Source organism: Heterocephalus glaber, unplaced genomic scaffold, assembly GCF_053883595.1.
Source record: "Heterocephalus glaber isolate CG9 unplaced genomic scaffold, H.glaber_assembly_v1.0 deba00000621, whole genome shotgun sequence".
Lineage (NCBI taxonomy): Eukaryota > Metazoa > Chordata > Mammalia > Rodentia > Bathyergidae > Heterocephalus > Heterocephalus glaber.
Window position 1 is genome coordinate 15,355,278 of NW_028258153.1, and position 12,060 is coordinate 15,367,337.

General features: G+C 37.0%; 1 protein-coding gene across 42 annotated transcripts in view; it reads right to left on the reverse strand.

The window, feature by feature from the left end:
• Nucleotides 1–321: 321 nt before the first annotated feature.
• Map2 (microtubule associated protein 2) overlaps nt 322–12,060 on the reverse strand; it is a 268,232-nt gene continuing 256,493 nt past the window's right edge. For 28 of the 42 annotated variants that reach the window (XM_087206187.1, XM_087206202.1, XM_087206178.1 and 25 more), the window contains 4 exons: nt 10,538–10,630; nt 8,422–8,503; nt 4,378–4,490; nt 322–4,169 (listed from right to left, as the gene is read on the reverse strand). In XM_087206187.1, coding sequence (XP_087062313.1) covers nt 3,954–4,169; nt 4,378–4,490; nt 8,422–8,503; nt 10,538–10,630 — 504 coding nt within the window. In that variant the 3' untranslated portion in view covers nt 322–3,953. The remainder of the gene's footprint in view (nt 4,170–4,377; nt 4,491–8,421; nt 8,504–10,537; nt 10,631–12,060) is intronic. The other 14 variants (XM_021263530.2, XM_087206201.1, XM_087206197.1 and 11 more) reach the window with 1 other exon arrangement.

The window sequence follows — 12,060 nt, forward strand, 5'->3', positions numbered from 1 at the left end:
GGAGTGCTTAGATCCAACCACGCCTGAGGCAGACATTCCCAGCTACTGGCTACTTGATCCAATAAATTCAACTTTATGTGCAAGCCAGTTTAATTTGAGTTTCTGTTACTCCTGTGACTCCAGCTGTGATGAAAAACAAATTCCCTTATCAATTAGACAAGTTAATATAACATTAGTTAGTATTGGGGCTGACACATACTAAGAATTCAGTAGGTGGTAACCTTCTTTTCAAAATTTTTCTTTAAGTGAGTTGAACACCACCTACACATACATACACACTCCTCCAAAATGAAGAGAAAAAAAATAACTCCAAAGTAGCTGTGAGGTGACAAGCAATTTTATTTTGCAAAACAATCACTATACAGCAACAAATACATTTTCAAATGTGATTGAAAAACATGAACTAACTACAATCAGCCATTGAAGAAATGCCTTTCTATGGTAACAGGCTCTAGAGTTATCAGAAGAAAGAATCCCCCCAAAGATTTGTAGTGGCTTCTTGGAACCCTGGAATCCCAGCATACAGAGTAAACTTTCTGTTGATTTTTTTTTCCTTTTTGCTAAAGTTGAAGTGGACTTTTGTGATTGACATTTTTTTTTTGAGTTTGAACATAATCTTTTTCCTGCAGAGGGACTTGGCCTCAATCTACGCAACCAGGCTAAAAATTCTAAATGAAAAAAAAAAATCTGTGCTGATTTTAAAAGCACATCAGTCTTAGAAGGAATGCCTGGAATTTGCCTTCTCAAACCATGAATCTACTTTATGTTTGCTACTTAGACCATGAATCATTTATTTCCCCTTCTTGTGGCATGAAAAATAGGAGAAAAACAATAATTGTAGCTGTGTCAGAATCAAGCACATTCAGGCTATTTCTTTAATAATACTGACATGCTGTTATATTTTGGCTGATGACCTCACTTCTGTGGTCTTACTGAGTATGTGTGGAGGGCAGCTGCCTTCAGTATATTCTTCCATTTAATGGCACTCTAGTTTCAGCCTTCTTCAGCCATATCTACCTGGTGCTACACAGGTGTCTTGCTTATGGGTGGGGCTTCAACCCATCACCCTGCTGAAACTCAGCAGGTGAATCCAGAGAGAGCTGGTTCCTCCATGAACCTGGCCTTTGAAACTCATCATGATCTCGGATCTTCCCTGCACTGTTGCACAGTATCCAATTTTTAGTTGCAGGTCACCCAGAGAGTGTGAGTTCATTGGAGAAGTTGGCCTTTTAATTCTCCACGGCTCTGGATTACTTATGTATTCTTAAACAGGTTCTCAAAGGCTAAAGCCAGAGAGAAACTGGCATTAGTGGATCTAGAAATGTAACTAGGAAGTTTTCATTTCTAGATCAGCGTATGGGTGTCCCACAGAAGTGGTGTTCAAAAAGCTTAATGTGAGTCGTTAGCTTGAGAGTGAAGGCAAGATGGGATCCGCCTCATATCCCCACAAGGAGACATTTTTAGCCTGTGTTTCTCTTGCTTACTGGTGCATAATTTCAGTTTGTTTTTATTAATTTTATAAACAATCATATTTTCATGCAAAACAAGGGCACTTTTCATTAAAATTTTGTTGAGATTAGGAATAAACACTTATTTTAATGCCAAATCTACTAACTTAGTGTCTTATGTAACTTTTAGTTTGGACATGTATTTGGAAAAAATTGAATTTTAATAGGTAGAACAAGTTTACTTAGTCTTCCCTGTAAAAAAAAAAATTAAACCAGGTTGAAATTTTTTTCCCACAGGTTAAAGCTGTTTTAAGCAGCTATTGACTTTTTTCTAGAGAACTTTAATCACTATCTAACACTATCAAAACATGTAAGAAAATACCTAAGACTCCACACAACTATTCTTTCTCCTATTTCCTGGTACATTTCAAGGGAAGCTGATATATAAATTGCCAAGATTGATCAAATCAAGTCTCACAGCATTTACTAGGCTGAAAATAGTCACATTCCTATTCCTCAGTAGTTGCTAAGATTTTTTCAAAAATAACCTGTTTATAAATAGCCAAAGACATATTTGCCTGTTTACATGTCCTAGCTGAGAAAGAATGGAGACCTTTCTTCCTAGGGTTTTCTTGTGGTAGTCCTATTGTTTGCTATATCCAATGACTCATCAAAATGGCATCTATGTCATCTATCTTCCCATTTCTTGGCTTTGTGTTCCAGATGTTTCTCTACTCCCTTACTGCCCAGTCTATGCTTACATCTCCTCCTTTATATTCAGGAACTGATTTTTCTCAGGGATCAAAGACCCAGCAGACCTTGTCTTTAGCCATTTAGATCCAACCTACCAGCCCTGAGCAAGAGAAAGAACAGATAAAATACTAAAAAATGCCCATTCAGTTTGGTAACTCTGCCCTATTTAGGCAATTGATCATTTCATTGCTAAAATGAATGATTTGCAAGTGTAATTAATTAATTGAATTATGATTTCTAGACTGTATATTAAATCAGAACAATATTATGTACTGATAAATAAATAAGTCACACTGAGTTTCTTCACAGAATGAAATGTAAAGTCCTACAGAAAAAACTGATTTAGATATCTGTGTCTCAAATATTTTATAGTGATAGCGTCTCAAGATGCTGTATTTTTCCTTTTTTGATAAAATGATCTTTACTTTGGGTTAGGAGGCCACATATCTTCTATTAGAAAATTTAATAAACAGGTACTTCTTGGAAGAATGGAAAAACTACCACTCTTATTTTCAACTTTAGCAAATGAAGAAAAAAAGAAAAAGAATCTTAAGAGGTTGGTCTCATGAATGACGTAGGAATAAAACCAAAACTATTCTGTGATTTAAAAATGAGATAAATCCATAATCTTAAACCCACAATCTGTAAAACCTTTTATGTATAAATGGACCCACACCTACAAACTCCATGTTGGTGAAAGCAAAGAAAAATATTTTTCCTAGCATCACGGGAGAGACTTGTGTCTGGCACTAAAAACAAGGTTACAGCTTTGAGTCGTTACAGAAAGCAACTTCATGCTAAAACTTTTTGTCTTTTTAAATGTATTTTTTAAATAGGGAGAGAACCCTGCTAACATCTACTTTCACATACCTAAAATTGCAACACCAAAGGGTGCAGGAGACACAGATACTGTGAATAAAGAAGTATAATATTCAAGTATATGAGGAAGTATCACAAATGGCCACAGAGAAATATATATATATATATTTATATCTATAATACTGTATCAAACAGACGGAAAGGGGGTGTGGAACTGGTAGTGTGGGCATAACTCTAGCGGATCAACTGACATTCTAATCAGACATGAATCCATCCTAACAAAAGTGCATTATTCCTAACAGATGCACTTTTACACCACTTCCTCAACCACAGCTCAAATGCTTTGAAACATTTTTAGTTAGTTAAATAATTTATTGGATTGATACTCTGATATAATTATCCAGGTCCCAAATGTTAATAACTTAACTGCATCTTTCTTCCCATTTATACAAAAGAATACTTTAAAAAAACTTATTTCTTACATGCTTTTCCCTTCCTGCAATCAGACTTCTTGATTTCATTTAACCTGTAATAAGTTACGATAGGCAGTTTTTACCTTTTCACCCAGAAACAGAATAGTGAAATGAGCAGTTTGGATTTTAACAAGGCCTTTCAGAATGTAGTGGGTAGCCTTCAGGCACATGAAAGGTAAAAATGCATTTTAAAAAATAATAATAATACTCCATGCAAAACAGAGCAGAGCAAAAATAATTGTCCAATTGTACCCATGTAAAGCCAGTGTGTTCCTGTTGCAATTGGAAGTCGGTTTCTGCATATACTATTCATTTTTATATAAAATTGTAACAATTACTACAGTTTGGGAATGAGATTATTTATCTTATGGTTGTGAAGAATGAATGTGACACCTGCTCAGAGCCCACTCCTGCCAAGAGCTCATGCCTAAGTATTATTACTCCGATGCTAAATGGGTATTCATAAGCCTTGCTTAGCCAGTGCAGCAGTGACGTCCTCAGCCAAAGTGGCAAGCTGAGGAGATTCAAGCAGGTTGATGCTTCCAGAAGAGGAGACGTTGCTGAGTCGTCGGGGTGATGCCACACTGGATCTGCCTGGGGACTGTGTGATGATCTCAGCCCCGTGGTCCACACGGGCCTTCGCGTGCTCTCTGAAGTTCAACTTTTGGCTGTCAATCTGTTCAAGACAAGCACCAGTCCTCATTAACTCAAGCACCTTGACTGCCCCTAGCTCTCTCCCTGTATCTCCGAGCTGGTGTGAATGTGATTTCTACTCAGCTCTGCCATCCCTCCTTTCTGTTTGTCTAGATCTTCAAACAGGGACTCATTTTGCTAAAGAGTATTTCACAATTTTTTTTTTTTCAAAAAACACATGTCTGGCTTACCTTAACATTACCGCCTCCAGGTACATGGTGAGCATTGTCAAGTGAACCGACTTTAGCTTGGGCTTTTTCTTTGAAATCCAGTTTTACACTCTCAATTTTCACTCGTCCACCACCTTTGAGAGGAGAAAGGCTTTTAAATGCCTTCATAAAATTAAATCTAATATTTGTGATGACTATTTCCCCCAAATGAGTACAGTAAATAGATTAGTGAAGACTATAACCATTAACTCTACTATCCTTCTGAACACAGATGTGAAAAGAATCTTTTAGATTTTGTAGTCTGTGTGATTTTTCCCCAATGATCCAAAATAATGACATCATTTTTATACCACTATATAGATTGCTTCATATGTTAATACCTTTCTTCTTAACCTATGTATATGTTAGAAATCAGAGGATTTTTTCTTATTGGTATAACAAAAGCTCTAAGAGTAAAAGAATACAAATATTCAATTGTAACTTGTGTAAAACTTTGAACATTTAGTTTTTTATTACTAAGTGGAGTAATTTAAATTGAAATAAAAACACTTTTTTATTCTTCTTCATGGTAGCAAACCATTTATCCAAAGAAGTTTGAGGCTGGAATGGTGCACATACAGATAATATGCAGCTGGCTCTTTGTAACCCCAGGTTCATCCTTGGATGGATAATATTTGGAAAAAAAGTTGCATCTGCACTGAACATGTACAGACTTTTTTCTTTATCATCAGTCCTTAAACAATAAGAAGGATTTATATAGCACTTAGATTGTATTAGATATTATAAGTATTCTTGAGGTGATTTAAAATTTATAGGTGGATATATATAGTTTCTATGAGAGTATGATGTAATTTTGTAGGACAGACTTGAGCATCCACGGATCTGGGCATCTGCAGGAGGTCCTGGAGCCAATTCTCCATGAATCCCAAGAGACGACCCTTGTCATTTGTAAATTTTCAACATTGGTAACTTCACTGAGGAAATGGGAGCCCAATTGTTTATAACTAGTAAGCTTTAAGATCTTCCCATTGTAACTAGCACACGATAGGAAAAGAATCTTCAAAGATTCCTCTACAGAAGGCATAGCACCAATCTGACCTGATCCACTAACAGTGAGACAGAGTTTCAACCTAATGCTGACTAGTCTGAAACTTGAGGCTCTGCTGATTGTTAGGGTGCCACACTCCACCTTTAAGTGTGGTCTTCCCCATTCCTGCATGTCTTGCTCAGGCTTCCACATGTAGGGGCTCTTCTACAGTGGATAGGTTTCTGTTGCTCTTTAGCTCTTCCCTTGACTACTGTTGAGTGTTTGTGATGTCTTTGACCTGAAAAGAAGCTGGATTAAACTCCTCTTTACCTATATGCACCTGAAATATTTGGTTCATTTTCATCAGCAACTTGGTTTCAACCATGTGCATTCTTCTAGAAGGCCAGTAGTGGATGATGACCTTTTACTATCTGCATTTTAGTGGGATTTTGATTTCAGAAAAATGTCTGAGGGGATCTATGGAAACAAAGATAAGATTGCTCGGTTTTGGATTCTTGATGTTTGCATACCTCTGCAGGCCAAAGAGAGAAGTCTGTTAAGGCTTCACAGGTCTCTTAAACCTTGCCGTGTTTTTCTCATGCACCACACAGACATTTATGTTAGCACCCAACTGCCTGGGAGGGGCCTCTTGCAATTATAAAGTATTATTGATTTATATCTCGGAGAAACATATATTCATTCTTCTGAAGACTTAGGATGTGCACACTGTTCGGTAACTCATGCTTCAGAGAGACATGTAGTTATTCTTCCCTCAAAGTTTGGATTCTTTCATGGAATGTTATTTTTCCACATTTTTACCTGCCTCATTGGCTATGATGGCATTATCATGGCTCATAATGATTCATAAAAACAATTATCTTCAATAGAGGTTAGAGGATATTGGGCTTTCAACTAGATGGGATCAACTTGTTTGGTATCTTCTTTTTGTATTTTTTTGTGATAGCCTCTAGTAGAATTTTCTCTCTTTCTCATTTTTTTTATTTGGTACCAGGGATCGAACTTCGGACCTTGAGCTTTCGAGGCAGGCAGCAGAACCACTGAGCTAAATCTCCAGCCCTCTTAAGCATTTTTTTCTAGTTATGTGTTATATCAATAAAATTTTGTTAAATTTTCTTTGAACAGTCTTTAGAGAGGAAAAAATAATAATGTAATATTGACCCAAAATGTATTCAGGAAATGAAGCTTGTGTTGTCTATTTCTGTCAAAAGAGAATTTTTGATGATTTCTTACACAACTCTTAGAGAAACCCATTTGAATTCAGAGATCTATACTTTTGATTTTGAAGAACTCTGGCAATCATCAGAAACAATAATTTTGAAAGATTATAATTTTTATGAAACTTCAGAAGTGAAGTTCAGATATTTCAATTTGTACCTCCAGGTGTTGGACTATTTTCTTTATTTTCTCCTTAGGTTGTTTATGTTCCAAAGTAACTTTGTAAAAAGCTTGCTATTGTCAATGATCATCACGCTACTTTTCTTTATGAATTGAGTCATATGACTCAGTCATAATAGAAGCAAGAGCTAGATTTAGAAATAAGTGGGAGCATATCACAATAGACTTTTAGGACCAGAAAATCATACACAGAATATTTCCTTATTTTTATGGGTATCCAAGGCCTAGGTAAATTTGACTAACCCTATCCTTATTGTCCAGACTGAAAGAATCTAGCATTTTTTTGTGTGTTCTGCAAGAAAACAGGCACTGTGGCCAGATACCTCAGACATTCTGTGAAAAGAGCAGTACAAAGTCAATTAAGTGGAAACTTCAGCTATAGATGGGGAAGTTATGAAGATACTCAATTTGGGACATGTTGCTGCTGCTTCATGAATAGCACAGAAGCTACTTCCAAGGTAGCAATTCTAGAACTAGTAATGGAGACTCGTGTGTCCTTGACTTTGTCCTGAGGATCTTCAACAAAATGAATCCTGATTTCTAGATATTTCTAATCTGCTCTTCTACTGTGAACTTATCTTGCCTAACTTGGTTTTCAACCACTACATTCTTACTAATCATCTGCTGGCCAGAAATCTTAAGTCAGCTGAGTTATTTTTATACTTTGTTTCTGATAAATTTTGAAAAATGATTAATGGGGATAAGGTATTATCTGGCTTATATATTAAGATTCCAAGCACAGAGGGTTAAAATCATGGCTTCTTTCCTTTTGTCCTTGCATTGTACAACTGGACATAAAAATTATGTCAAAATACTGTCAATAAAATTACAAATTTCACATTTATCCACTATTACATATGAGTGTGGGTAGAATTCAGCAAAAGTATTACATGATGCTCAGAAAAAACTGACTCATAACATGTTAGATTTGTATTCTAAAGGGGGAAACTCCCAGTAAATATGACTGTAAATTCTATTTGGAGCACAAGTCCTATAAGGTATTTTTTAAAAAGAGGAGGTCTATGGTTATATAAGTTGGGAAGCACTGTATTCTCCTGAGGCCTAAAGTGCTTATTGACCTAATTAAGGATCTGAGATATTCATCAGGTAAAGAGTTTGTTCAGTTATGCTAAACACAATCCTTATTTTACATAATGCAAGGAATGATTTCATGAAAAGTGCAGGGAAATAATTATTTCAGTCCAAGTTATTATACATGAATATTAGTACCGGGGACTGAACTCAGAACCTTGCGCTTGCAAGGCAGGCAGAGGAACCACTGAGCCAAATCCCCTGCCCTGATCCAACATATTTTAAAGCAATGTATTCTGGAAGCACTCCAGTAAGCATGTTGTGTACATAGAAATACATGCATCTTATATTGCTTTTAATTTTTAGTCTGTTTCATGATGTGCAGTCTATTCATGGTAATTGAGGGCACTTGTCTCAAACGAAGATGTTTTAAAATTTTTCAGTTAAGTTTCTATTAATAAGTACAAGAAGTATCAGGATTTTGAAACACCCTTCCAGTTAGGTATTTCACGACAGCAACAAAAAATTTGCTTGTCAATTTCCTGAATCCAACTAAATAATTGTCAAACTACTAAAAATTATTTATTTACCTGGCCTATGGCGAATGTTCTTCAGAGAGCCACATTTGGATGTCACATGGCTTAAATCTATCTTCTTGGTAACAATCTGTACCTGTGTGAGCCACATAAAACATATAAAATAGTTAGACATGGAAAAACCTTCAAGTTAAGCATGAAATCTAGGAACACAGAATCACAACAAACCATGTGCCCCCAAATCAGCCAATCTCTCTCCCTCTCTCTCCTCTGTCTCTGTCTCTTTCTCTCTGTCTCTCTCTCTCCCCTTCTCTCTCTTTCTCCATCCTTCCCTTCCTTCTCCTTTCTCTCTCACACACACACATACTCACACAGGAAAATGTAATTTCCTATATGCACCCCCCATTTGGGCTGGAAAGAAGAACCCATGAAAGTGAAAATCCTGGAACAGAAGATTTTATTAGTAGAAAACAGATCAAAGGAGCAAAGGAACATTTGTATTAATGAGGCAAGCTTCCACTCGGAGAACTAAGCCACACCGTGTTAAATCTTTTCATAAGCAAAAAGCTAAGAGAAGTGATGGATTATATTCTATAAAGTGATTTTTACATAGCAGTGACCAGTGTTGCTGATAGTTACAAGAAGATCAACAATTGCTTTAAGACACAAGAAGAAAAAGGTTCTAAAATGTGCTTTCCTAAACTGTTATTAAATTGTAACATCTTGGCTAAATGGGGTATTTCTTGCATACCAGATTATGAAGTGATAGAAACATTTTAAAATATTTTACTGAACATGTTTTCTTTCCTAATATTTGAAGCAGTGCTTCTGAAGATGTGGTCCCTTGTGTTGTACATGGAAATTAGACACCAAGGGGATGAAGCTAGACTACCCACTTAAATAAATGATTCTTCTCTAGAGGAAAGTTTACACTATTGTTTTGAAGGTTGGAAGATCTTACTAACCTTATGATCTTTAGTTACCCCAATTTATCCTTTGTCCACTGTGTTCTGATCAGCAGCATCTGCAGTGCACAACAGCACAACCATCCTCTGATACCTTCAGGACAATTACTAGGACTGGGACTATATAGGTGAGAGTAGCCCATGGTGTGCACTTAGTCAGGGGAACGTGGAGGACAGCAATCATGTCAGTGTAAATAGGAACCCTGAGGCTTAGCCTACCATCCTTGAAGGAGCACAGCAAATACTGCTGAGGACTTCCCATGATAATGGTATTTTTATTCTCAGTGGAGCTTCTTTGATTATCAGGTAACAAAGGCACTTGCTTATATCTCTTTCTACTCACTGCTTGACTCCAATTTGCCCAGTTGAGGAACAAGTAGCCAAGAGCTGTACTATGATACCCTGTAAATTACTTGAGTCATGGATTATCAGAACCTGGTTTTTAGATGGCAGGATCTGTAGAACAGTCAACTTGATTCACCTTTTAAAAATTATTTTTATTTTATGAAAAACCATGCTTCCTTTAGCTCGACTTTGCCTGACTGCTTCAACTATGCCTCAACTACACTTAAAAAATGTAGATTCATCTTTCATTTTCTCTCATGGGATATTATTTCCACTAAATAGAAGGGACAGGAAAAATCCCATCAAGACAACATGTACACTAGAATTTGAATCCTCTCACTTTAAATTATAAATGAAGCATGCTTCATGCTTCAGCAGTTTGGTATTTTTCTACGTGATATCCTAACTTTCATGAATAATGAACTGCAGAAGACTGACATTAAACACTTTGAGCATTTCAAGTATATCAGCTTTTGCCCCAAGGATCATTTAAATGGAACTAGAAAAGTTAACTGTTGCAGGAAAATAGAGACAGCAGGAGGAGATACCTTGAAGACAAAAGGGCCAGCAGACAAAGCTGGTAGGTGAGGTGGGTTTGCCATTCTCAGGAAAACCACGGAGCACCCCAACAACAGTTTTCCTTCCCAACTGAAAGTGAGAAGTTTACTGTGATTGTGCAGGACAGGGGGAAGCCCATCACCCTAAACGCAAGGCCGACAAGCTACCACACCAGATGACATGTAGAAAGCGGTGAGAAGGGAGGAGTGATCTGGGAAGGAGCCAGGAAAGGAGATAGGGTGCTGGTTGTGCAGCTGATCTTACACAATCAGAACAGCTTTCTGATAGAAGCTTCTACTTACATTTCCACCCCCAGCAGAATGTTTGATGTTATCCTTGGAACCACATCTTGACTGAACTTTGCTAAAATCGGTCTTCTTGTTTAAAATCCTAACCTAAAAGGAATTGGAGGTAACTTCACCATGCATTTTTCTTTCAAGATCCTGCGTACAGGGAACCAGAATGGGTAGCACCAACAGACTGCAGACTCCCTTGCACCTTCATACTTACTAAGGAGAAAAAACTTACATTGGAACTGAAAAGCAGTTATAGCATGTAAACTTTTATACCCTGTCTCCCAATGGATAAATGCTTGAGAGCCCTAGGTATCCTACCTATAGCCAGGTATAATATAGAAACAACTGGAGGGGTAGAAAAATAAAATGGGTCATCTGTGGCAGGGAGATGTAGATGACACAAGGAATCACTAATAAAGTTCATTGTGGTTTGGCCTAGGATTCTTGGGCACATACTAGTTCCCCTCATCCCCACAGTGTCAGCCATTACAATTATTAATCACCTCCTACATTTGCCTTGACTATTCTATTAGTCCACACACCAGCTCCCAAATTGTCTGGCTGAATGCTTCAGGTCAAGATTCCCATTTGTCCGAGGGAAGAACTCCTGGTTTGCTAGGGATGTCAAAAGACTCTGGACCCGCTTTGCTAAAAAAAAGCTTTACAATTTCCTTGCAGGTTTGGCTTCTTAGCCTTTGGCAGGCCTCTCTCACAGGTGCTCATCAACAGTGACTACCAGTAGATGGTTGTATGGAAGCTTCTTTATATTTTTAGAGATGAGAAAACTAAGGACCACAGGTGACTTGTACGAGGCCATACAGACATAGTCTAGAATGTGGTTGGGTGCAGCAGACTTGAAGTTAGATGTTTTGTTTATATTTTCAGAAAGTCGAATATTCATTTGAAAACAACAGCAAATCTATATCTGGAAAGACATCATTCTGGTGTAATATAATGTACAAAGTCATAACTCTTGGGACTTCTTGCACGTGTCTTTTGAACTTTGAATGTTTTAGAGGACAGATAAAAATAGGACAGAAAAGAAAGGGTTTTTTTGTTGTAGTTGTTATTAATTGTTTTCTTTTGTCTACTGCTACTCCCCCACTCCAAGCTAAAGCAAAGCAGAAATCATATTTTCAATGATTTAGAAGTTTAGCTTCTTGTAAAAAATAAATAAATAAATTTGCCCTAGACGTACAGCCATCACCAAGAATGTTAGCATGTCTTTTGGTATTTGCAGAAAAGAATCTAAAATTCAAAAGGACGTTGACTCTTGAATTTTTTTAACTAGGCAAAGCTTAAATCACAGTGCCTGTCTAACATGGACAAGATACCTTGTCCCTTGCAGAGAAATATCACTGACAGCTCTCATCAACAGCCCAAGGGAAGGGCCTCTTGTCAAAATTTGAATTCAGAAGACATGATGACTAGACTACTCTCTAAGGCATAATAAAAATTTCAACTTAAAAAGGGTGAGGGACACCACAGAGTCTATATCTATAATAAGTATAGTTGCACTTTAAGAGTTT